We start from the raw sequence: 27,630 nt of genomic DNA, 5'->3' as shown, positions 1-27,630 counted from the left end.
CAGGCCAGGGAGGTATCATCTACCTCCTGCAGGAAGCCACGCAGGTGTTAGCCCAAAAAGGCAGATTTCAACAGGGGGAAGCGCTACCCCATTCTGGAGGTAGACAGGCTGGCACGGGGAGTAGAGAGGGGAAACCAGTTGCCAAACGTGCAGCCCTGAGATAGCCACCCCCCACGTGTGGACAAGAGAGGTCTGTACACCAGGAGAGGAGTCTTACCATCTTGGGAGAGGACAGAATGGTGCATCTTAGGATAGCCAGATGTCATACTCCACAGTTAGTTGTCACTAGGTGGGAGGGAACCTAGTAGCCCATTAGCTACCAGTCATATGCTGCCCTGAAGGCACTTTCTGCGTACCAAAGAAAGACTGACCTGATACACTGAGGGACCTGCAAAGAGTGGCTGCACCGACAATAACTGCACCTGCTGGCTAGCGAAGAGAGGGACTATGCCTGCTGTGTCCTACTCTGGGAGACGCTGTCTCCAGGGCCCAGTCAAGCCAAGAGAACTCCATGGCTTGAAAGCTATCAAGTGGCCCTAGGTCACCTCCGAGATTGATTTTTTTTTAAGCCAGGAGCTCTGTGATGTTTATGTTTGAAGCGATACAATATTAATACAAAATTGCACGTACAAGAATGCAAAATATCGGTGGCTAAGGCAACTGGTCTAGTTTAAAGTTTTACACATGACATGGGGCTGCCTAGTAACCATGCTTTACTCTTGCCCATTCTGTGTGCTGTACCTCAGCAAAGCTTGCACATCAATGATTGAAACTATGATTTGGCATATGTTGGAAGGCGGACCCCGAGGAGTCGGCGAGACCACCAAGGGGGGCCCTCACACTGCACGAAGTAGCCGAGCGCTGCCGAGAAGCCTCCTGAGAGATCCTTCTCCTATCCCGTACTAGCACAGTAACACCACCACACAGGACTCAAGGAGGTTGTCTCAAGATGAACAATTCTTTATCAGTATTTAAAGGTTACGAGATCAATCTTTACACGAAAGGGATCGAGGGATCCACCAAAAGTCTCAGTGTCTCTTTGGAAGGGGTAGGGGTAGCGGGACAGTCTTTGGCAGGAGCTCGGTACGAGGGTACCTGGGGCCCAGTTCTTATCCTCAAGCTGGAGGACCTCCGGATCTCGGAGGGGTCGAGCCGCGACGGCGTCAGCAGGGCTCTGGCGTTCAGTTCGTGGGGAGCCGCGATCAGGTCAGCAGGGCTCTCAAGGTGGTTTCTGCTCAGCTCGAGCCGCGACGTCGTCAGCAGGGCTCCGAGGGAGGTTTCAGCGAGGTTGGGCCGCGACAGCGTCAGCAGGGCCCCGATGTTCCGGGAGGGCTTCAAAGTGTTCACAAGAAGGAGCCGCGATGCAGTCTGCAGGGCTCGTGATAGTTCCAACAAGAGTTCTTCTCCGTAGGGTCAGCCGCGATTCAATCAGCAGGGCTCTCGACTCCGGGATACAACTGCCGATCTGTGGCGGGGTCGCCCCAGATATAGGTCTGGAGCCCTTTGATGTCCGGACCCTGGCGCCCGGGGGGGGGGGGCGGAGAGGCCGGGTGGAGGTGGCCAGACGCCCAGCAGGAGAGGCGCCAGGCCAAAGAGAGTTGCAGGGCGATCACACCTGGGGATGGGAGGACAGTTGGGGGTCTCATCGATACTGTCCTCCGCCGGGGGCGGTGAATGGTTCCTGCGGCACCCCCTGGCCAGTTCTTGGTGCCTCGATGTCGGGGCTTCGCTGGGGCCGAGGCCGGGTTGAGCGGGGTCGCGCCGGCTGGTGCACAGAGTCCCGTGGATGCCAACAAGATGGCGGAGCCACGAGGGGTATGCGACCTCGTGCGGCTCGGGATGAGGGGTCTCGGTGCAGTTCGGAAGGGTGGCCCGTGAAGGCCGGGGCGGGGAACGGGCACAATCCACGGGGGTAAGGACCACGCCACGAGGCCGGGTCCAACAGCATACATGGCACCTGACTAGAATCAGTTACCAATCATGCTCATGCCTGAGCAGAGCACAGATTTTCCACCCTCAGCACCTACGGTTCAACAAAAAGGCCACGGATGGGAATGGGACTACCCCTCAGGAGCACCATGCTGATGGGCACGGTGATGTTCACTGTAGCAGCTGATTTTGCTACAATCTGTGCTTGCAAGTATAAAAAAAAAAGTTTATTATACCAGAGTGGCGGTTTACTACTACAAATTAGCAGTACTTTCCAATTAAAGTGCTTCAATGTGCTAAGATTTTTTGGTACTCTTCCAAACTAAAATAGTGCAGGGACTACCCATTTAAATCACTGGACACAGCAGATGTGCTCAAGCATACTGTACACACAATAATAAATAAAATCAAATGGGCGTAGAAAAACTTTAATTACAGGCCTCCAACAGGCATTAAGACAGGTGCACAAGTGTCAACGGGTACACACAGCAGCCAAGTGGTCCAATGTTATGTCATTCAGCCAATTTTGTCATTTTTAGCCAGCAGCAGTTTGAAAAATGTCGGCCTATTCTGCCACGTTAAAAGCAAACCTCTAAGTCCCAAAATGGTTTGTAGTCACTTGGGACCAGCTGTGCTGCGCTCATATGAAAATAATGAGAAAATCAAAAAGGTAATCAACAAAATTATACAACTACGGATCACATGCACCACAGGAGTGCATAAGAAATCTTCAACTCAAATTGACAATAATGAACTAGGGAAACTGATGCGAATAGGCCTGCTCTAAAACATGCCCTCACCTAATTTTCTAGGGCGGAGGTTTCACTGCTGCCTCAATGTCCTTTTTCAGGTCTCGCCTAGGCAGCGTATGCTGTATCTACAATTTGAGCTTCAAGCACCGCCAATATTTTTACCTGGGTCTTTTTACTGTCCTTCGTAAATGCCTGCTTTTCTTTGGATAATATGCTAAGTAGTTCCTCCTTTTGTAACCTCCCACGAGGACTGCCACTGTTACATGTGCTCTTACTCTCCATGTTATTTATTTACTTACTTGTAAGCATTATTTTTTTAGTTTGCCTTCCTCTGATCGTGTTTTCTCCGGCTTGATGAAAGGTTTGCCGTACTTTTTTTTTAATTTTCTACCCGAGAACTTCCAATTTCTCAACGCCGCCTACTATATTCTCTCATTCTCTCTCATATTCTCTCTCTCTCTCTCTCTCTCTCTCTCTCTCACATATTCTTTCTCTCTCTCTCTCTCATATTCTTTCTCTCTCTTTCGCTCACATATTCTCTCTCGGTCCCTCCCTCTCTCTCTCTCTCTTGCTCTCGCGCCGGTGTCAAGTCACAAGCCATCTCTTCACTCCACAGATGGTCTGCTGACCCAGTGCTCCGCTCGGGACACAACTCTGCCATTATTTCAATTCAAAGAACTGCATATGATGCATCCCTCCTGTTCCGGCACCAGCAGCAAAAGTAGGTTAAGCAGCCGGGTCCCCATGATGCTGAGACAGGTTTCTTCCCTTTGCTCCTCCATCTCGGGATGAAAGGGGCGAGGTCGAGGGGGAGGAAATACACTCATGCGGCTCAAGCCTCTCAGCAACTGAGCAAACTTATCAACTTAGATGCCGTTTCCTCTGATGTAATGGTACAACTTTAATTTTCTCTATCAAAAGAGAAAACACTGGCCAATGCCAATTCTTTTTGGACACAAGGGTGTCCTTAAATTCAGTATAGTCCGGTGACAGACCATAAAACTGCCGGTTATATGCATTTTCCTGATATGTGTGCTCATTTGTTTGCTAGTCATTATTTAACTCAAGTACGTGCTGCTGTGTGAAGGACGCAGAAACCCTCTGTTTTGTGTTTGTTAAAGATGCTCTGAACATCCACTTCCGCTCAGAGAAGGTGCAGATGTCAGTACATAATCATTTCAATGTGGGTGGTAGTTACAGTGCTGGAAATCTGCTGCATGGTTAAACACTTAAAAGGTCTCAAAGGCCTCTTGGCTATGCCAATGCTTGTTTTTTTATTTCACTCCAAAGTGGAGAAAATAAGTTAACAAAAGAAAGGTTATGATGGAAAAGAGAAGGAGAGATATGTGCTAATCTGGGGAATCAGCCTTGTAATACTTTAATGATGAACATTTTTACAACACTAGAACGACAAACTAAAGAGCCTTAGAAACAAGTGTTTATTTTGTCTTCTGTCGGTTACCGCTGTGCCACTCTTGCGTACTGCTACTTTGTTTAAGATTCCATAAAAAAAAGGAAGGCAGCACCCTGAATAAAAGTGGCTGTTTTCACTTGTTTAGGCTTAGAATAGCTGGGCAAGAGTTTGCAATGGGTGCCTCAAAGAAAAGGGAAGGGGAAGGGGAGGGGGGGGGGGGGGAACATGTGATCTTTGATCCTTAGACTGAACAGCAGTAAGCTAGCGGGAAGGAAATCTAGTCAGGCATCACCGCACTGGGTTAAATCCTTATTTTACAGAAATTACATCTCCCTGAAATAACATTACATCCATCAAAAACTAGGGGTTTGAAACCATTTTTTTTAATGCAACAAAAACACTTAAACATAGTGTTTCCATCGTTCCTGTGACCTCAAGACCTACGGCAATACCTCAGTTTCCACTTGGCAGGCATGCAATACCAGGGGATTGAAAGATCTGGAGGTATTGCCAGGTCGGACAAGATACAATTGGACCTCAGCAGCAGAGTCCTCACTCAATTTAATCTCAAACCTATTGACATTTTGTATTTAGAAACCATTTATATTATTAAACTGGAATCTTTAGTGAGGTATAGTTTATTGGCATGTTATGGCTATCTGAAATAGACCACAGCAATGTTTGCACTGCTGTTACCATCGACAACTACGTAAGTTAAGGCTGAACCCTGGAATAGGCACTTATTAAGCATCCTATAAATTCTACTGCACAGGTATTTCTTCAAATTACATTTTTATTACCAATATAAAAGAGGTCACAAAAGGTTTAATGCTAAGAAGGCATCCAAAAGTTTAATATCCATGGTTAATTAGCGACTCAAGATATGATATATGGAAAACGTCACTTACTCATTAAGCATCTGTTTGTGGCATGTAGTGCTGTAGATTCACATGCTCAGCATAAGTCCGCCATCTAGTGTTGGGTTCGGTTGTGTCCAATTTGTTTTTCTTCAAGGAAAGTATTTAGAGTCACGAGGTAGTGTGACTCCTCCTCTTGCTAGTAATGCACATGGTCATCGACTGAACTGTTAGATTGTTTTTTCCGCATGACAGGTGAGGATAGAACATGAAGTAAACAAAGCAATATAAGGCGATTTCCATGCAAAAGGAGTTTGTAAAGCAATTGTGAAAAAAATGTAATAAGCCCAGGTGATCGGGGAGGAGGGTGAGCGCATATTAATCTACAGCACTACATGCCAAGAACAGATGCTTACTGGGCAAGTAACATTTTAAGCTCGAGACATGTATGGCTGTAGATTCACATGCTTAGAATAGACTGTAAAGCAGTTCTCCTCCTTAAGGGGTGGTTAACCTGTGGGAGTTACAGTTGTTTGAAAATAGTGTCCATAACACTGCTTGACCCACATTGGCTTGTTTGTGTGCCACTACATCTACTAAGTAATGTTTTGTAAATGCATGTGGGATAGACTGTGTGGCTGCTTTACATAAATAAGCAATGGGTATGCTTCCTAGGAAGGCCACTGTAGCTCCTTTTTAGGTCTCGGCTGACCTAGTGCATGCGCTGGTCTGGCGAGACTTATTGAGAGGGCTCCAAAAAGTGCTACCAGGCCAGCCTAGAGCTACAGTGCATGTGCGTGGGCACGCGTGCCGCGGTTGACCCCGATTACTTTCACTTTCGCGGCCGCACGGCTGCTTTGCATAGCCAATAGGTCTCGCTTTTGGGACCTTATAAGTATTTAGTTATTCAACTGTTGCATGGCTAAACACTTATAAGATCCCAAAGGCAAGACCTATTGGTTATGCCAATGCTAGTTTGTGAGTGGAGTTTAGCTCTAGGAGGAATAAGTAAAGTTTATTTTAGCTTTAGCATAGCATGCTTGGAGGCATGTAACAATTTACTGTGCAATGCCTGATTTAGAAATGGCCCTTCCTGTGTGAGGTTTTGAGAAACCAACAAACAGTTGTTGTGTCTTTCTAAATTATTTAGTCCTGTCAATAGAATACACAAGAGCTCTTTTTACATATAAGGTATGGAGAGCCCTTTCTGCAACTGAATCAGGTTGAGGAAAAAAGACAGGTAGTTATATAGATTAAAATGCAATTGTGAGACCACCTCAGGAAGAAAATTTGGGTTGGAATGAAGTGTAACCCTATCCTTATGTATTTGGAAGAAAGGTTCTTCTAAAGTTAATGCCTGAAGCTCACTGACATCTCTGAGTAAAACGAAAGCAATTGCGGTGGTTTCTTTCCAGGATAAAAACTAGAGGGGGCATGAGTGGAGGGGCTCAAATGGAGGACCCATTAATCTAGCTTATACAATATTGAGAACCCATGTGGGAGCTGGTGGAACTCTAGGAGGAATGACTCTTAAGCCCTTCTACTAAGGCTTTTACAAGAGGAATCCTGAATAGGTAAGTGCGTTTTCTTCAAAATAGACATGCGGCCACCACTGTTAGGTGTAGCTTTAGAGATGTAAAAAGCTAAACCAGAGGTATGTAAGTGAATTAAGTAGCAGATAATGTCCTGTACTTTAAGTGCTAAAGGATCAATGTGTTTGTACTGATAATTGAGAACAAATACTTTTCACTTGGCAGCATATTAGGTCCAAATCATAGGCCTGCATGCCTCTTTAAGAATAGCCATACATTTTTGTGGCAGATTGGGTTAGCCAAATTCTAACACATCAGGACCCAGATTGCAAGGTTGAGTGATTTGGGGTCCAGGTGTCCGACTTCCCCAAGGTTCTGTGTGCGAAGATCATGCATGTTCGCTAGTGATTTGTGGGGAACTACTGACATTTCGAAATGCGTGGTGAACCATGGTTGCCGTGCCCATGTGAGAGCCACCAGGACGAGGGTGAGAGATGTCTGTCCAAGCTTGCTAACCAGAAATGGAAGCATTGGGGTGGAAAAGCGTAAGCAAATAACTTAGACAAACTCATCCATGGTGTATTGCCTTTGGACAAGCGGTGGGGCGGTGTCTTAAAAGTTACGTTATTTAAAATCAAACGAACCCACTGACATTACAGCAAGTGGCATATGATTAAGAGTCGTGATATATATATATATATATATATATATATATATATATATATATATATATATATATATATATATATATATATATAGATGCAAAGTTTGGGCATTTCGCGTTTTCTGCTGTGGCCTGTTAACTCCAGGGAGATACTCCACTAACAGGTAAATGTTGTATCTGAGAGCCCACTTCCAAATGGTCTGGGCTAGCTGGGAAAGCTTAATGGCTGTCACGTTGTCCACCTTGAAGAGGACTACCTTGAAAATTAGGTGAAGGAAGGTTTTCAATGCTAGGTGAACAACTAGTAACTCCAAGTGATTTATGCAGCAATCTCTCTGACTGAGTGTCCAGTGGCCTTAGACAATGAAATGTTGGGAATTCGTTCCCCATCCTGTAAGGTAGTAGATCCCAAACTGAGCGCCGCAACACCATGGTGCTCCGCCGAAATCAGCCATGGGCGCTGTGGTCACTACGAAACTTATAATGCTGCACACCTTACAGTTCAGCAGTAAAGCTTAGCAGATTGTTTCAACGAACTGCAGTTCTTATTATAGCCACTAGATGCCAGTATGAGTACACACCTCCAGACTTAGGAACAGCCGCTCAAGTTGCATCATTGTGACTGCAGGACAGCTTCAGTTCTACTTATACGTGTTACCCTTTTGTAAGCTGCCTCATCCAGACAAACCAAAGTTTCTCCAAAGAATGGTACTCCTGCCCTATACACTTAAGGTGTCTCAGTTTTGTTTTCACTGTTGCGCACTCTCAGCTTTGCCGGAATACTGCTATCAGGACTCGCTTTTAAAGTAGTGAAACTTATGCTGGTGTTAACTTGTTTTTGTAGATTCAGTCCTGTTTTTTAACAGTCAGTCTAGCCTTCAAACTGCCAAAGTGTCTCAGGCTTACCCCTCAGAATGACACTACTCTGCTGTTAGTAGGGGTGCGCACACTGCTGGCAACAGCAATGGAGAGCTCCTAAGACCCCAGCCCACATCGCTTCCTCAGCCCGGTTTCAAATCATAGATGGCAAAAGCTGGGCTGGGACCTCGAAACTGCACATGGCAACTACCAGGCAGCATAGCCACAGAGGTGAAGACCAATCTAAACTAGGAAGCGGCCAAAACTCGGCCTTCTTTCCACTCTCAGCAGTGCCTTCCCTGGTTGTGATCACCGGGGCCCAGCTTTGACTAGAGGCCCCCCAAACCATGTTCCTGTCTCCGGAAGCGCGTCCCTTACATCTCCCCTCCTTCCCCAATTGCATTTGCTCCGCTGGTTGCAGGCATCAGGGATCATTGGTCGCCAAATGCGCGCGCCGCATGCTGACCTTGCGTACGCCTCAACTGAAAAGTCTGTGGTTCACCTCACACCCTCATTCAGTAGATCAGTTTTCCTGTTGATGGCAAGATGTTTTCCTCAGTTGCGGCCCAGAGCTAACTAAATACCAGCCATATTTACTGGTGACAGATACCCTGGCACCCCTTCCGACTGTCTGACCTGAATAAATGCAAAAGAAATGCACTATTTATTTATTTATTTATTTAAGCTTGTACCGCGCACAGCTACCCACAATGGGTTTCCCGGCGCCAGGGATAGACTGTAGAAGAAAAGAGAATGTCACCTTGACTTAAGGCCTCTGCCGACTATTGGTCACGCTTAGTAAAGAGCAGGGTCTTCAAAGCCTTACGGAAGCGGAGTAAGTTGGTCTCAGATTTTAATGCCAATGGGAGGGAGTTCCAGTATTTAGGACCAAGAGTGGAAAAGGAGCGGCCTCCCATTTTTGCCAGCTTCCATCTTGGTACTGTGAAATTGCCAATGTCCGATGACCTTAATGAGCGCAGGGGTCTATAGGGTTTTACCAGCCCCTGAACATATACTGGGGCGCTACCCTGCTTAGCCATGAACATATAGCAGAGTGCCTTGAAATTAACGCGTTCTGGGATGCTCAACCAATGGAGGTCACGCAAAGCGGCAGTGGCTGAGGTGCGTCTGGGGACATTCTTTAGCAGGCGCGCGGCCGCATTTTGCACCACCTGCAGCACATGTATAGTAGCTTTATCTGCGCCCAAATAGAGAATGTTGCCATAGTCCAGGCGTGATGTTACAAGTGCCTGGACTACAGTTCTGCGAGAGGAGAGGGGGAGCATCCACAAAATCTTGTGAAGCCATCGCAAGGTTGAAAAGCAGATGGCTGAGACCTTAGTAGCCTGTTGTCTCATAGTTAGCCTGTCGTCAATAATGACGCCCAGGTTGCGAACTGCAGTAGATGGTGTAGGCGCATTTCCCAGTTCGATGGGCCAATGGCGAGGACCCCAAAGATGTTTGTTCTGTCCCAGAATGACCACCTCGGTCTTCTCCCCATTCAGCTTGAGACAATTTCTCCGCATCCAGTCGGCCACAAGAGTGAGGCCCGACTTGAGTGCGGAGATGTTGTTTACATCTCTCCCTGACAAGGAGAAGACAATCTGGGTGTCATCTGCGTAGGAAAACAGGGTTAGCCCAGCTTGTTCGACTATGGTTGCCAAGGGTTTAACATAAATATTAAATAATAAAGGGCTAAGAATTGAGCCCTGGGGGACGCCGCGGGTGGATGGACAAATGGCGGAGGCAGCTTTAGAAGAAAACACTTGGAAGCTTCGGTCACTAAGGAAAGACGCCAGCCAGGCCAAGGCCTGGCCTGCCACACCTAGAGATTTCAGAGAGTCAATGAGGATGGAATGTGACACGGTGTCGAAAGCTGCGCTCAAATCCAGCAGGATGAGCGCCATGGTGTTTCCCTGATCGACACCGTGCCTAAGACTCTCTGTCACCCCCAGGAGGGCTGTCTCGGTTGAGTGCCTAGGCCGAAAGCCCGACCTAGAAGGATGGAGAAATCCAGTGTTTTCAACCAGTTTGGAGAGCTGAGAATTTATATGTCTCTCCAATATCTTTGAGAAAATTGGCAACAAAGATATAGGGCGAAAGTTAGCAGGATTTGAAGGATCTGCACCCTGTTTTTTTAATAACGGTACAACCATGGCGTGTTTCCAAGGTTGTGGGACATGGGCCTCGCTCAGAGAAGCGTTGAGTAATTTAATGATGGGGGGGATGAGTGAGGGGGTCTAATTGTTTTAATATTTTGGCCGGGAGAGCGTCCTGTGGGGAGCCCGATCTCACACTATTTAAACAGGAGAGGAAAGAAATGGCGTCTAAGGGCTGCCAAGTAGTGACTACTGCATCAGTGTCATTGTTTTCCAATTTTTGGACTATGTCAAGGGCAGTGTACCTAGTACCTAGAGGTGTAGTGAAATTTTCATAGATAAGATCAACTTTATCTATGAAGTAATCCGCTAAGGACTGACACTGAGTGCCATCAAGTGCCGGGGGAGGAGGGATCGAGTTAGCACCAGTCAATTTTTTGACAACAGAGAATAGCACCTTTGGGCAGTTTTGTGCATCAGTCACAGTTTTCCTTGTGTAGTCTGCTTTAGCAGTTTTACAACTGTAGTGGTATTTTTTTAAGGCTTCTTTATATGTGGCTTTACGTGAAGGAGAATAGCCTTGTCTCCATTTACGCTCCAAGGTCTTACAATGTGAGCGGAGGCTTTTAAGTTGTTCCGAATACCATGGAGCAGGAGGGTGGTGTGAAAATGCGGGCTTTGATGTCATTGGAAGCGCTGTATTGACTGCAGTGGTTAGCCAGAGTTCAGTGGCGCAATTGAGAGCGGCAGTTGGTAGTTCAACACATGGAAGTGTTTTGATCAGTAGTTTATTGAGTTCTGGCAAGTTAATCTTCCCCCAATTCCGAACTGGCCGCGTAGTTTCCACCTCAGGTCTTATTACTGTATCAGCCATGTCATAAGAGAAGGGGACAGCTAAGTGGTCGGACCAGGTGATTTGTAGGGCTTCACGAGAACAATCTAGGGACAGGTTAGATAGGATCGGGTCCAGTAAGTGACCGGCACAATGAGTGGGACCTGTGTTTAGAAGTTGAAGGTTAAAAGCTTCCAGAATAGGGAGAAGCTGATTCCTATTAGGGCACTCATGGTCGTCTAAATGTATGTTTAGGTCCCCTAAGATTGTGAAATTAGGCGCTTTAAGCAGTACTGGGGCTAGGAAGTCCGGTAACGATGTTATCCAAGGGCTCGCTGTCCCAGGGGGACGGTATACCAGTAGCCCTGACAGCGTAAATTGGGGGGTAATGGATAATTTAAAAAGGGCTGATTCACAATCTTTTTGAGTGGTGTCTACCAATTTACAAGTGTATACATCTTTGTAAATAATTGCAATTCCTCCACCCCTACCGGAAACTCTATCCTGACGAAGAATGGCGTAGTTGGAGGGAATGGCGTCTGCCACATCCGGGCCCGAGCAGTCTCTGAGCCACGTCTCGGTCAGGAATATAGCATCAGGTTGATTTTGATCTAGAAAATCGTGGATATTGTATCTATGTTGTGGTAAGGATCGGCAATTTATGCTCCAGAATCTTAAGAGGGGGCGAGTGGAAGTTGTCTTAGAGCATACCTGTCTCTTTCGTCTGCCTTGATGTTGGAGGGATCTGCATGTGGTAGGGGTTTTTAATGAAAAGTTGCAGCGAGGACAGCTGAACTTGTGAGGCGGGAAAGGGTAGGTGGAGCAGTTATTATTGGGAGCACCACGTAGCGCAAATAACTCTTCGGAGGAGTATGTAAGAGTCATGATGGATATAGTGGCTTTACTCACCAATAAAGGGTATGCCAGAGCCCAGAGCCCAGCCTAGCGCGGACGAGCGCAGACGGGCAGGACTCTGGCTGGACTCCGGCGCGACTATGGCGCGCCCGCTGTGCGCGTTCGCTGCGCGAAGCAATGGGCGTCTGTTTTTATACTGTCCCTATCCAAAATGGCCGCCGCCGTCTGCTCGAGCGTGGCCCTCCTGAGTCAGCCCTGAATCGGCTGTACACCCAGGGAAGGAGGCAGGTGAGCGAAAGTGCAGCGCTCCCTCCAGAGAGTAAGCTCAGTATTTTAAATCGCCTGAGCGGTAAATAGATCGAGCAGCGCGAAATTCCGTGACTGCTTGCAGGGGGGGGTAGGACACAAAGGATAATCACAGTAACAAGTTAAAATCTGAATCAGAGCGTTTTTTAAAAGCTAGCAGCCCGGCTCAAGCCTCAGGCAATAGTGAAGGTAATCTCCTCGCGAAGCAAGTCCTTCTACTGTTTTTATACTGTCCCTATCCAAAATGGCCGCCGCCGTCTGCTCGAGCGTGGCCCTCCTGAGTCAGCCCTGAATCGGCTGTACACCCAGGGAAGGAGGCAGGTGAGCGAAAGTGCAGCGCTCCCTCCAGAGAGTAAGCTCAGTATTTTAAATCGCCTGAGCGGTAAATAGATCGAGCAGCGCGAAATTCCGTGACTGCTTGCAGGGGGGGGTAGGACACAAAGGATAATCACAGTAACAAGTTAAAATCTGAATCAGAGCGTTTTTTAAAAGCTAGCAGCCCGGCTCAAGCCTCAGGCAATAGTGAAGGTAATCTCCTCGCGAAGCAAGTCCTTCTACTGTTTTTATACTGTCCCTATCCAAAATGGCCGCCGCCGTCTGCTCGAGCGTGGCCCTCCTGAGTCAGCCCTGAATCGGCTGTACACCCAGGGAAGGAGGCAGGTGAGCGAAAGTGCAGCGCTCCCTCCAGAGAGTAAGCTCAGTATTTTAAATCGCCTGAGCGGTAAATAGATCGAGCAGCGCGAAATTCCGTGACTGCTTGCAGGGGGGGGTAGGACACAAAGGATAATCACAGTAACAAGTTAAAATCTGAATCAGAGCGTTTTTTAAAAGCTAGCAGCCCGGCTCAAGCCTCAGGCAATAGTGAAGGTAATCTCCTCGCGAAGCAAGTCCTTCTACTGTTTTTATACTGTCCCTATCCAAAATGGCCGCCGCCGTCTGCTCGAGCGTGGCCCTCCTGAGTCAGCCCTGAATCGGCTGTACACCCAGGGAAGGAGGCAGGTGAGCGAAAGTGCAGCGCTCCCTCCAGAGAGTAAGCTCAGTATTTTAAATCGCCTGAGCGGTAAATAGATCGAGCAGCGCGAAATTCCGTGACTGCTTGCAGGGGGGGGGTGGGACACAAAGGATAATCACAGTAACAAGTTAAAATCTGAATCAGAGCGTTTTTTAAAAGCTAGCAGCCCGGCTCAAGCCTCAGGCAATAGTGAAGGTAATCTCCACTGCAAACAATACAAACCCACAAAACAGAAGGTGGGAAAACTCAAGACTGGGGTCTCTATTGTTTTTTACGTCAGCAAAGTGCATGTGTTAACCAAAGTGTAGGACAGTAACATTCTTCTTAATTCCACATCCTCTTAGAACAAATTGGAATACCAGCTTAGATATATTACTGTAACCACAAATCGTGTGATCTCATTTTGATTCTACACGTCCCCTTTCAGTATTTGGTGGTGTACAGCCACAGCAAGCTGCCTGGGTTGCAGTTGGCATTTTAATGTATTCTCGTTCCCTTCGCTGTGATCCGATGCTGCTAGAAGGCTGTTAAATGAACATCACAGTGTTCACTGTGAAAGAGCAAAATGCATTTACTCACAGTCCGGTAAGTCAATGGTTGAAGTGGGCCTACATTTTGCCCTTATTCCATATGTTGTTGTGGGCAGAAGCAAAATGTTTACGACTGCACAGTAGACTAAGAATGGATAGGACAGGGCTGACCGAAAGCCCCTGCAAGAATGTATTTTTTTGTTTATTACAAACAAAATGTTTTGGGTAACGCCAGACCTAAAACGCTCCTAGCAGCGACAAACGAAACAATACGGTAGTTGTGTCCAGTGCATTGTCATTCATATTTAAAGACACCTCTGATTTGAGAATATGGTCTCAAAGCAGAGACTCATCTAGCTATGTAACAGCTTTTATTTTGTTTCAGTTTTATATAGTTTGAATTCGAACACCCCCCCCCGCCCCCCCCCCAAAAAAAAAGCAACGTCATGGGAAGGGTGGCCAATGTCCAGTTGGTAAAGGGGGCTACTACTCAAAAAAGTTTGGGATACACTGCGTAAGGAAAGAGTCCGTTCAGTAAAAACAAATACCAGACCGCGGATTTGATCAAAAATACCACGCCTGATATAGTCTTCCTGACTGAGACCTGGACTGACAATGCTTCGGGTCCAGACTGGAACGTAGCACTTCCCAAGGGCTATGTCGTCACCGCACTCGATAGAGCGAGAGGGGTGGGAAGTATAGCGATTGTCCACCGGGACCACTTGAAGATGCGAATAGAAGTTATCTCTGACTTACCGGCAGAAGCGTTCCCCTTCACTATATACCTAAGAAATTTCTTTAAGTTTCAGGGACTTTTGATCTATCGCCCACCTGGTCCCAGGACCTCTTTTTCACGAGCACTAATGACCCATCTGGAATCCCGTGTCGACCCCCAGCCCTTTATTATTCTTGGTGACTTTAACTACCATTTGGAACTAACTAACCACCAGGACTCTAGCAAACCGACAAACTGGCAGCTTTTGGCTTTAGCCAACTAGTAAACAAACCTACCCATCAAGCAGGCCATACCTTAGATGGTATTTTCGCTAACAGCATAGTGACCAGAGTTATCGCTCTTCCTTAGTCAGAACATAAAGCGGTCTATTTCACTATTAAGACCGTCTTACCAACACCTCAATCTCACCCGAAACCATCAAAGGTAAAGACCAGACAATGGACTAGGGTCCAAGCCGACAGTTTAAATATGGCCCTTGGTCAATCCCCTCTCTTGCTCAGTAAGGACAATACCGAGGCAGCTCTTGCCTTTAACAAATGGCTTGCGACAGCAGCTGACGTGGTGGCCCCTGAAAAACTGCTAACTGTTAGGAGAGTAAAACCCTCCGCTCCATGGTATAGTTCTGAGCACAAAGGCTTAAAGGTAATTTTCAGAAAGGCTGAGCGCCGTTGGAGGTTGGACTATAGCTCAGACAAGAAAATAAGTTACTATCGTGCCCTCCAACAGTATAGAGATGCAATAATTGCTGCCAAAAGACTGTTCTATACCACCAAGATTGAGGAAGCAGGTAGCTCCACTAAGGAGCTCTTCAAAACAGTTAGCCTGCTGCGGGTTGGAGAGCAGGGTAACATGTTCCTGCCCGATCAAGACTTGTGCAATAAATTAGCTGCATTTTTCCAAGACAAGGTCCAATTGATTTACAATGATCTTCTGAACATTCACCCGAGCCCAGATAAGCTAGAGCAACCTCTGGCCGAGAAGGTATAATACATCCCAGTGTGATGAACTTCCCAGCAATCACAAAGGAAGAAACATGTAAAATTATTGCGGCTACAAAATCAGGCTCACCTAAAGACCCCTGTCCCCCTATGATTCTGCACTTGTCTGCAAATATAATCAGAGACAAATTACCTCCTTTAATCAACCAAGTGTTGGAGTCTGGTAGCTATCCATCCAGTTGGAAGAGAGCTACGATCAGGCCAATATTGAAGAAACCCACCCTAGACCCCTCTGAACCCAAGAACTATCGCCCGATTGCCGCTCTGCCCATAGCAACTAAAATCCTGGAGAAATCAGTAAACAGGGCACTGACGGACTATTTTGATACCCACAATTTGCTAGACTCCACGCAGCATGGCTTTTGCTCACAGCCTTCCACGGAATCAGCTCTGCTCGCTTACTTGACTGTAATGACCTACTATTGGGGATAAACAAGGCCCAGTTGAGTAGGCTACAGTCATTACAGAATGCCGCCGCGAGATGGCTTCTGAACATTCCTAGAGACCAATCTACCTCGGCGGGAATTAGAGCCTTACACTGGCTTCCTGTACAACAACGTGTGGAGTTCAAGGCGTTATGCCTGGTCCACAAAGCTATCTTCGGGGCGGAGCTAGAGATATCCAAAAAATGCTGATCCCCATGTTCCCGGTCGTGCCCTAAGATCTAGTACCTTGGGCCTTCTTCAGGTGAACAGGACTAGGAGAGTTCGATGGGGTGGAAGAACCTTCTCAAACTGTGCCACGAAGCTTTGGAACAAGCTGCCCCTTTCTCGGAGATCTTTGCCAAATCATCAATTCTTCAGTAAGGTCCTCAAGACTTGGCTGTTTGCTTCAATGTAGCCCCTGCCCAAGACTGAAACACCTCCACACTTACCAGCGCCAAGACGCTTCGGCAATCGAATCGAGCGCTTTATAAACCCATATCCTATCCTAGCCTATCCTAACTGGGTCTACAAAAGGCCGTGCCTTTAAACAGGTTGTCGCTGTTCCACCAATGCAGTGTGTCAGGCCTGACTGCTGATCAACACTAGATCTTCTAATCGACCCTCCGCTTTAGTACATTGGTGCGATAATGGACGCATGTTAAGTCTATACATGAAGCAATCATTCAGAGGAGAGGCATTACTGACCAGACTGTTTCTTGTTGACCTGGTCGAATTGGGAAAGAAGTGCCTGGAATGCTTGTATTCTAGCAGTGTTTGGGGAAGCTATATTTTGAGTTGTGAATTGAGAATTGCCCCCAGGTAAGCTTGCATTTCAAATGGTTGAAGGAGAAACTTTAATGTGTTGATTGTAAATCCTAGTTGATTAAGTATGTTTATGGTGACTTGGGATGTTGAAAGCACTTTTGATGTGTTGTGATTTTGATGAGCCTATCGCCCACATATGGGGATACATGTACGCTCTGTCTGCTCAGGTGACAAATGCAAAAGCACAAGTTACTACTTGTGTAAAGATATATCTATTTGAGACATTAGTTAGTGATAGATTCCTTACCTTAGAATATCCCCAGGCGTCAGACTGGATCCGGAAGGTTTTGCTAGCAGTATCCCTGCGCGTCAGTAGGTGGCGTCGTGCGGCTCCGCGTCGGTCGCTGGCGTCGTAAGCGCCAAGATGACGTCACGGAGACTACTTAGGCGCCACCCATGCGTGCCGACGTCAGTTCTGTTCACGACTTTACGCGCCAGGAACGCAGAGCCATGCAAGAAATTGACCACTGGTGCCAAGAAACTAGGGCCCTGAAAGGGTATGACCTTAACCCTAAAAATCTGTTCGCAGAACGGGGAGGATGGGTGGGGCGGTAAGGAATCTATCACTAACTAATGTCTCTTACAGATATATTGCTACACAAGTAGTAACTTGTGCATCTGAAAGAGACACGTTAGTGATAGATTCCTTACCTTAGACTAGATACCCCAGCAATACCAACCCCAGTGGTGGGTCTGCGAATAGATTACACCAGAAAGTCATGGAGAACAGAACGGCCAAAGAAGCAGTCTCTCTGGACTTGACTGTCAAGGCAGTAATGCTTGGTAAACGTGTGCAGCGAGGCCCATGTAGCTGCCTGACAAATATCCTGCAAGGGAACGCCACGTCCCATGGCAGTAGTGGCTGCCGTTGCCCTGGTAGAATGGGCACGTAGTCCCACAGGAAGCTCCTTCTTAGCCAACGAATAATTGATGCACAGAATGACCCACCGAGAGATGGTTTGTTTGTGCACGGGCCGACCTTTTTTTGGCGCCCACGCAGCCAACATAGAGCTGATCATCCACCTGGAACTGCTGTGTGCGCTTCAGATAGAACGATAGCGCACGTTTCGGGTCCAAACGGTGGAGCCTCTCTTCCTCCTATGAAGGATGCAGAAAGAAGGTGGGCAAAGTGATGGTCTGCCCGATGTGGAAGGGCGCGACAACCTTTGGCAAAAAAGAAAGACGGGTCCTTAAAACCACCTTGTCCGGATAAACAGAAAGGAAAGGAGGTTTAGAAGAAAGAGCCTGGAGCTCACTCACTCTTCTAGCAGAGGCGATAGCTACCAGGAAAGCCGTCTTGAGAGTAAAAAGACGTAAAGGACAGGTATGAAGGGGCTCAAAAGGAGCGCACATCAGATAGGTCAAGACAAGATTTAAGTCCCATTGAGGCATTATGAAAGGCACGGGAGGAAACGTGTGTGTAATGCCTTTCAAGAAACGGTTAACAACCGGGGACTTAAATAGAGAAGGCTGATCTGGAAGCCTTAGAAAGGCGGAGATGGCCGAAAGATAACCTTTGATAGTGCCCAGAGCAGAGCCCTGCTGGGCCAAGGATAGTAGGACCAGAAGGACCTCAGAAAGAGGGGCAGAAAGGGGATCCACAGACTTTGCTGTGCACCATGAAACAAACTTGTTTCACCGGTAGGTGTATACCGTCTTAATGAAGGGACGCCTGGCTGCCCGAAGGACATCACATACTTCGGGAGGAAGATCGAAAGCTGTCAACTGTCGCCGCTCAATCTCCACATATTGAGGGGGAGGCTGGACAGGTTTGGGTGGAGGACCGTCCCCTGCTGCTGCGACAGAAGATCTGCCCAGAAGGGGCAGTCGGATCGGGGGATCAATAGCCATGCTGAGTAGCTCGGAATACCAGTATCTTCGTGCCCAATCTGAAGCCACAAGGATGACGTGGGCCCGGTCACGCCGAATCTTCTTCAGCACTCTGGGCAGAAGTGGTATAGGCGTACAACAGACCGCAACTCCACTCGCGACGAAAAGCGTTGCCTAGCAAGTGCTGCCTTGGGAATTCCAACGCGAACTGATGACATTGCGCGTTCTTTTCGGTGGCGAATAATCTAACCAAGGCTCGCCCCACTACAGAAAGAGACCTTGCGCTGCCTAAGAGTGAAGACGCCATTCGTGATCCATCAAGCACCGACGGCTGAGTTTGTCCGCCCTGGCGTTCAGAGAACCTACCAGGTGTTAAACCCCCAAGGTAATGCCTTCGATGTTCCAGCCACGTCCAGAGGCGCAGAGCCTCTTGACATAGGGTCCACGACCCCACCCCGCCCTGTTTGTTGCAATACCACATGGCGGTGGTGTTGTCCATGAACACCTACACCACACTTCCTTGGACAAAGGGAAGGAATGCCTCCAGTGCAAGTCGGATCGCCCGAAGCTCCAGAAGGTTAATATGGAGCCGGGACTCTGCCGGAGACCAGAGTCCTCTGATCTCCGCCTCTCCCAAGTGGTGTCCCCATCCCAGGAGGGACGCATCCTTCACCACTGTGTGCTCTGGTTGGGGAAGGGAGAGGGCTCTGCCATTGACCCAATCGCGATTCGTGAGCCACCACTGCAATTGTCGTGCAGTGCCCTCCAAGATCGGGACATGATCGGACAGGTTGCCCTGATGCTGCGCCCAATGGAACTTCAGGTCCCACTGCAGAGTGCACATATGCCATCTGGCATGTTGCACTAGCAGGATGCAGGAGGCCATCAGGCCCAGGAGCCAGAGGGTTATCCTGACTGAAACCCGGGATAGAGGTTGAAAGATCGGAATCAGAGCCTGTATATCCCGGACTCGCTGCTCGGGAGGATAAACCCGAAACCGCGTCGAATCCAGAACTGCTCCGATGAAGGGGAGCTTCTGAGAGGGGCTCGGTGCGACTTTGGCACCATTGATGGAGAACCCCAGCAAATGCAGGAGGTCGGCCGTAGTCTGAAGGTGGGAGACGACTGCTTGGGGCGAGCCCACCTTCAACAACCAGTCATCGAAGTAGCGGAAGACTGACACCCCTGACCTGCAAAGATGAGCTGCGACCACCGCCATCACTTTCGTGAACACCCGAGGGGCGCTGGTAAGGCCGAAGGGGAGCACGACAAACTGAAATGCCCCGGGTCTACCGTGAACCGCAGGTAACGCCGGTAAGCCGGCAGGACGGGGATGTGAAAATATGCGTCCAACGCTACAATCTAGTCTCCAGGGTCGAGGGCAGCCAAGACCTGAGCCAGAGTCAGCATTTTGAACTTCTCCTTCCGGAGGAAGCGGTTGGCGTTCCGGAGGTCCAAGATAGGACGCAGACCCCCTTTGTCCTTCTTGGGGACCAGAAAGTAGTGGGAATAACAACCACTCCCCACTTCCAGCCAAGGAGCGCACTCGATGGCCCCCCAAGGCCAAGAGAGTCGTAACTTTCTGCTGGAGAGTTGCCAAGTGTTCCCCCGACATTCGGTGGTAACGAGGTGGCATGGCTGGAGGGGTGGACTGAAAGGGAAGGGAGTAACCCTTGTGGATGATCTGCAACACCCACTTGTCCGATGTGATAGTGTGCCAGTGGGGGAGGTGATGGTGGATCCTGCCACACACTGGCCTGGGGTGCTCCACAATGCTCGGATTATCAAGGTTTGGAGGTAGAAGCAGCGGGGGCGGCAGTGGACTGACCCCCACACCGATTACTAGAGCCTCCCCTGCGGAAGCTGCGTCCGCGGCCGCGCTGAGGCTGGTTCTACACAGGCTTGCTGAAGGAACGTGCCTGGGCGCCCCTGCCATGGCCACGAAAGGAATGAAAACCAGGAGTGGCTGGGCTTTTCGTGGAAAGACCCAAGGACTTGGCCGTAGCCCGCGAGTCCTTAAAACGCTCCAGCGCACTGTCAGCCTTATAGCCAAACAGGCAGGTGCCATCAAAGGGCATGTCCATGAGTGAGCTTTGTACATCTGGTGAGAACCCAGTAGATCTCAACCAGACGTGGCGACGAAGCGCCACAGTCGTAGAAATCTTCCTACCCAGTGAGTCCGCAGTGTCCAAACCACACCGAATGGCGAACTTAGCCGCATCTTTACCCTCGGCAACAATCTGAGACAGCACGGCTTGGGCCTCCTCAGGGCACTGAGGCAACACCTGTGCAACGGCATCCCACACTGTGTGGGAATAGCGGCCCAAGAGGCATGTGGTGTTCACCTACCGCAGCCCTAAGCTGGCTGAATAAAACAACCGCTTGCCGAACTGCTTCAGCTTCTTAGAGTCCTTATCCGGCGGAGTCGTGGGAAAGGCACTCTGGGACGTCGAAGCTTGGATGACCAGGCTCTCGGGCGTAGGATGAGTGGTCAGAAAGGCAGGGTCATCCGGCGCCGGGCGATGACGCCTGGCGACATTCTTATCCACCGGGGCCCCCGTGGCAGGCCGCAACCAAGTGCCCAGCAAGACATCAGTGAGGGCGTTGTTAAATGGCAGCAGGGGCTCCGACAAAGTGGACGCAGTCTGGAGCCTCAGTGAGATTAGTCTTCAGGGCCACCGTAGGGAGATCAAGGTGGAGGACCTCAGCGGCCCGACTAAGCACCATCGTGTACGAGGCGCCCTCCTCCATGGTAGGTAGGCAGAGGAGAGGCAAAACCCGGGTCAGAGGAGAGATCGAGGCCGCCGGACTCCTCTAACTCCTCCTCCCAGTCTTGCTCGGAGTCACACTGACGAGCAAGAGGGTCCTCGGACCCCTCCCAGTCATCCTTCGCCTCCGCCGCATGCGGGACAGGCTGCGGCGGCAAGGCAGGGACTGGGGAAGGAACAAACGGTGCCGGGAACGGCGCCGGATGGGGCCGAACCGGCACCATGTCCCAGTGCGGATCCCAGGTAGGGACAAAAGTGTCCGAGAACCTGGGCAGGGTCGGGACAAATGGTACCCACTGCGGCGCCGGAGGCGGCGCTGGGGCCGGAAGCGCGGGACCTTGTGGCGCCGGATCCGGACACGGGACCGCGGGGCCAGAGGGCGCGCCGGCGGGAGCCCGAGGCCTAAACAGGCTGTCCAAGGTGGCAAGAAATTCGGGTAAGGTGGGTAGGCCGCAGGACTGCCGGGCTCCGAAGGAGCCACGGGTCTCCCGGGCTCCGAAGGAGCCACAGGGGCAGAACCCCTGTCCCCCTCGTCCGCATCCGGGGATCGATGGGAGGACGTCGGAGAGCGACAACCCTTCTTCGACTTATTTTTGTGTAGTCTTTTACCCGAATCCGAGGGTGAAGACTTGGAGCCCGAGGAGCGATGATGGTGGCCCCGTGAGCATTCCCTGGAGTGGCCCCTGGACCGCGAACGGGGCGGGGACGAGCGCCGGACCTCAAACAGCTTCCGGCACCGCTCCCTTAAGGCCTTCGGGGCCATGGCCAAACAGTCCATGCAGGCCCGGGAGTCGTGGTCGCTCTCCAGGCAGTAGAGACAGACATCGTGGGGGTCCGCCACCGACATATTGCGCCGGCTGGCCCCACAAGACTTTAAACCAGGCATCCCTACGGCACCACACTCAAACTTACAGAAGACAAAAAGTCTCAAAAAGATAGTCAAAAAGTAACTAAGGTACGTGCTCTAACCGGATCTGCGCTTACTGGCGCGGAAAAAGGAAGAACTAACGGTCAGCGCGCATGGGTAGCGCCTAAGTAGTCTCTGTGACGTCATCTCGGCGCATCCGACGCCAGCGACTGATGCGGAGCCGCACGATGCCACCTACTGACGCGCAGGCGCACTGCCAACGAAAAAACTTTACGGATCCAGTCTGACGCCTGGGGATATTCTTATGTAAGGAATCTATCACTAACGTGTCTCTTTCAGATGTGGTGGTTTGCTGGAGGGCGATGAGGAGGTGGTGGGGGCACAGTAATCATGGCTAGTGGAGCTGGAGCCAGGTCTTGCTGCTCAATGTCAGAGCCATTGTTGCAATAGAAGGTCTCTTCATCTGCTGCTGCTTGTCCCTGGATATCTTCCTGGAGGGCCACGGGTCAGAAGAGGTCCAGTGTGTCGTCCATGCTCTTTTGATACATCTCGAGACGCTGAGCCATAGGACTACAAAGAGTCTTCTTGGACCACAAAGAATGGCAGGTGTTGCATTCACCTTATTGTAATACACATTCCTCAATCATACTCAGCTCTACACTATTGTTACATCACACATGCTGCATGCTTTCCTTGGCGTGCGCCTGGTTTACTTTCATAATGTGTTCCACATTCTGCATGGATTGCTGACTGTATGTGTTCCACGCTGTTTCATCCAGTTGCATCTGGAACCCAACCTGTGTGGATGTATTTGCCGTGCTGACAATAAATCTGCATTTATTTTATAATTGGAGTTTGGATCATTTCAATATTGGCGACGAGGATGGGATGAAACGCAATCAAATAATAGTACATAGTAAAAAACCTTGCAGCTTGCCTCGCTGTGCTCAGGTGAGAGGCAAAAATTGCACACCTGATGAAGGTCAGTGTGAGGAAGCTTCACGTGACAGAGGACGAAATAGAAAAGGCATCTGTTCCATCACCAAATGGAAATGATGTGGGGGAACTCCTGAGGATGAAAATAGGCACCCCAAAGGACAAAGGCCCACAAGTCGCCCAAAAGATGTTAAGTTGCTGAATAGAACTAGAGGGGGTGAATGAGGACAGGACCGCGATCGAAAACAATATCGACGAGGAGTATGTATAGGCAGAGAAAGCTACACCACGAAAGTCGAACTGAAGCAGAAGAGCACACATCAGAACCACAAAGCGGAACAAAACAACCTAACAATGGAGTCAATAACTATGCACATTACAAGCAAGAGAAAGAGTCACACTACCTAGTCAGTAGAAAGACTTTCTTAGAAGAAAAACAACTTGCACATATCCAAGCCAAACACTAGATGGCAGACTTATGCTAACGTATCTACAGCCACACATTCCTCGAACATACACACACACACACACACGTGAGAGAGATTTGCTTTTTTACTTTGATGATCAATTCAAAGCTTTTGCATGCGTACACCTTATTCTCGTCCGCCAATTTCTGAACATTAATTATGAATTTCACACCCTGCAAGAAATTTTAGTAAGCAGTGCATTGTGCATTTCAGAAAAATTCACATACACATTTACAGGGTTTATTTGCTCTTGGCCCAACACATAACGACCTCAACTATCTCATGATCACACAAGATCATATGTTGCTTCTAAAACTTACCTCAAAACATAGTTTACGCAAACAATGCACTGTGGCTGAGAGTTCTTTGTATTGTATATCACAGTGGCTTGTGTTTCAACCCAAACATATCCACCCTGTTTGGCAAGCATCCGATACTGTCCGGTTGTGACCTGCCCTTTCGTGAACACTACAAGTAAAAACAAGTATTCATTAAAAAAATATACATTTCAAAAAACTATCTTGGAAACAGGCACAAAAATGCAAATGCAAGCATCTGTAAATTAATTAGAAAGTCACTATTAAGGGCTGAAATATATAACTTTGTAAAACACGTCATGAAATACTTGAGTGCCCTATCCAGATTTGTACCAGTAATCAGTTTCCAAGAACTTAAATGCAGCAGCATGACAAAAACCCAACATCTTCCACCCCCTCCCCCAAAAAAAACTGTAAAATAAAATTCAGAGTTCAAGTTTTGGTTTGGGATAGCAATATTAGTTAAGGGGCAGGGCACACCGAATTAATAATTGGCTGATGTGGAGTAGGATCCCCTGCCACGCTTTCAGCCCTCTAACTCCCCTAAGTCGATAACTACTGTGAACCTCCCTCCCATTTGATATTATAGATTAAATAATAAATAACTTGGAGCTTATTGATTAGTATACAGTGCCCTCTGAGACCACAGGATAGTTTCGATTAAAGAATTCAATGGTTTCTAAATTTTATCTTCAACTTACTGTCGTGATGAGTTTTGGTCAGATGATCTGAGTCCAGTGCATGGTAATATTCATAAATTGAACGACCCAACAGTTCATCAGGCTCATACCCCATCAGCTCGGTGATTCTTTATAACGAAATGATAGACAACGGGTCACTACAATCTGTTCTTTTTATGCATAAAGCTTTGATCAGCTCAAAATGACAAAAAGAGCTGGAGCACCGTGAACTGAAGTATGACCAGGGCCACTGGAATTATGTGGTTTAAGATGGCCAAATTATGTGAAGAGGGTTGAGTGAATAATGCGACAATAACATGCAAATTATGCAGCACATTTTGTAATAGTATTACTTCGTTATTTTGTCATTTTTAAACTTGATAACAGTATGAGTGTTGGTTGCACCTCATTAGTAACAGTTTAACACCAAATATAGCACCAGAAAGATGACCATTACAATTTTGCAAAAGACCTTCCACTACGCAGCAATACGTTGTTGCATTTTTAGTAACTTTTGAACCAGATGAGCTACAAACATTTTTTTTTGGTTAAATTCTGCAGTTTATGCGGCATATGATGAATTATGTGGCAAATCATTACGCGAAAAGCGCTGCAGCTGCTCAATTGCATAATTCCAGTGGCCCGGAGTAGGACTGTCCACATCTTCAGAATTCCCATTTGGCATTTTACAGCGCGACACGATAAACAATATTTTGTTTCAAACAAGTACATAACCAAACACAATTTGCCATTTTGTACTTAACTTTCACTAGTTGCCATTTAGTCTGGCTTGACAACACATTATATCTGTTGTTACCAATTCTTTACATACCCATAGCGTTTGCTTTAGCTCCACCCCCTAAGAGCAGTACCCTCTAACCTCATGCATCTGGCTGTTTGGGTGTATCATTCAACCTCCAGTGGTAGTGTTTCTTTTGCAAGTCATGAGAGACAAGATCACATTTCAAAACTGCACAGAGTCCTGGCAAATCAAATGATTCATTTCATAGATGTGTTGCATACAGAAAATAATTGTTTGCTTTGTTATTTTCTGAAGTAGTCAATTAAAAATTATTTTAGCCGTGGCTGAAATGCAAAGTAGAGCTATTGGCTTTGCCATTGCTGGTTTACCCAAAAAGTTACAGTTAATGTTTATCAGCGAAAAACAATTTTTCTAAACCCCAGATGGCACTGCTAGAAAGGGAAAAAAACAGATCAAGCAAATGATTGAAAAACTATAGGAGAAAAGTAATGGTATTTTTTTGGGCCACATAATTTTCGTTATCGACCAAACTCATCAGTTACGATGCAGAATAAACTGTTTCTTACTTCCAGTCCCAATTCTGCATCATAGGAATCTCCACAGAAGTCAAACGACCCTCCCACCTCCCCCACTGTTACTGTATTGGGCATCTGAAACCGCAACTACTTCATGGTCTTCATACATCCTTGCTTTCACTTTAGGAAGAATGGGCTGTGTGGCAACGGCCACTATTGGGTATTATAGGTAGTGAGAGCTCCTGGAGCCTTAAAGGGACAGGAAGCTATTTATCAGATTTCTCCAATGCAAGCCCATCAGGCTGTTTTTTCCCTTCAATGATAGGCAGGCACGCAGCCCTCTAGATGCTGCAATACAGCCTTGCAACAGGGAATTTAATAGGCTCTTGTAGGGTGCAGATGAAGCAAAGTCACAACCTATATGTGAATTTCTGGACAAATATATTGATATGAAATGTTGAGGGATCCACACATACAGGGTGGGGAATTAGTCTAAAAGTTATGACCCTCAAAGAAAATTCTATGATGCAGAATAGTTATTTAGGGCCGTTTTTAAACCCAACCCTATTAAGATATAGGCTTGTAAATCTGGATCCAAAGATGCAGTGGACAGCTTAGGAGGGTAGAGGTGGTATTACCACATTAGAGACATGAAGGGTGGAGTGCATTGAAGAAGATAAGACACTTCCGTGTTTTAATGCTTGCTGGGAAATTAACTAAGTAGGAGGAACTACAGTGAGGATGTGGCTGAACAAGGCACAGTTGTGATGCCAAATGAAAGGTCCAGGGGAAGGGGCTCATGCCATATTGAATATTTCTATAGCTCTCATTACCTCGGATGAGGCACTGAAGCACTATTTTGGACAATAGGACACAACCTGTGGGAGCCCAGAGTTCGTGTTTTAGGCTATAATTTGTTTGCATCATTCAGTGTCCTGTGTTGAAATGTGCGGCCATACATATTTATTGCTCAGATTCCATAAAAGGGGTGTTAGGACGCCATGTGTTTGGGTTGGTTTGTAGTCTATTAGTCATGCCGCTCATACAGGACTGTTCTGCAGGTAGGTTGAGAAGATCGAAAGCTAGCGGGGTAGGCACAAAAGCGGCCATGAAGGGCAGCCAGTGAGTAGAACGGGAGGCTGAGGTTATAGATAGATGTAAAGAAATCCCTGCAGTTAGTCTGTTCTTGTCTGATTAGGTTCATGCTGGGGGGGGGGGTCTCTATGCCTCGGGCATGCAGGATGGCACTTCATTTGCAAAAAAAATCATAGTTGACTGTTTATAGTCATTGAGTTAACACTACAATGCTTTGCCTCGTGACGGTTAGTTGTCATCTGCCACATCAGACTATTTGCCTGTAGTGCAGATTCACTTCTTCCATTGACACGGGCTTTACTGGAGCAATACATTACACAGTAGCCTCTTTGCCGTGAACGGTGTTGGGATTTATTTGGCTCTCGATTTTGATAAAACAAAGCTTGATAAGAGACGACAGATGAGGAAGGGCAGGCTAGGGATGCATTCACACATACAACTGAGGATACAACATTGGGAGTAATGCGTGACTTGGAGAAGTGAGGAGGGAAAATACGTTTTTACTGGAATCCAATAGAAAAGTTTAAAAAATCTAGAGGGGCGAGGGAACACGCAGGAAATGAATTGGACAAGTATGAAAAGAGACATAGAAGAAACGGACACGTTTGGCACGTTGCAAGGGAGTCAGGTGTGAAACAAATGAATGGGCAGGAGAATGTAAAAACTGGGAATACAAATGTGAGACGGAGAGCTCCTCAGTGGAGTTAAGTGGGATTTACTCCCTGAAATTCACAGTCAATAGGTAGGTGGAATACAAATCAGGTAAT

The 27,630-nt window shown here is 47.8% G+C and overlaps 1 protein-coding gene across 4 annotated transcripts in view; it reads right to left on the bottom strand.

Annotated features, from left to right (window-relative positions):
- The window catches only part of HIF1A (hypoxia inducible factor 1 subunit alpha), a 263,036-nt gene that overhangs the window by 117,677 nt on the left and 117,729 nt on the right, over nt 1–27,630 (bottom strand). For all 4 annotated transcript variants that reach the window (XM_085626181.1, XM_085626182.1, XM_085626185.1 and 1 more), the window contains exons 7-8: nt 24,512–24,618; nt 23,814–23,961 (exon numbers count right to left, since the gene is read on the bottom strand). In XM_085626181.1, the coding sequence (XP_085482307.1) occupies nt 23,814–23,961; nt 24,512–24,618 (255 nt within the window). The remainder of the gene's footprint in view (nt 1–23,813; nt 23,962–24,511; nt 24,619–27,630) is intronic.

This window comes from Triturus cristatus, chromosome 9 (genome assembly GCF_964204655.1).
Source record: "Triturus cristatus chromosome 9, aTriCri1.1, whole genome shotgun sequence".
Lineage (NCBI taxonomy): Eukaryota > Metazoa > Chordata > Amphibia > Caudata > Salamandridae > Triturus > Triturus cristatus.
Note: the sequence above shows the minus strand (reverse complement) of the source record. Positions and strands in the feature narration are given on the sequence as shown.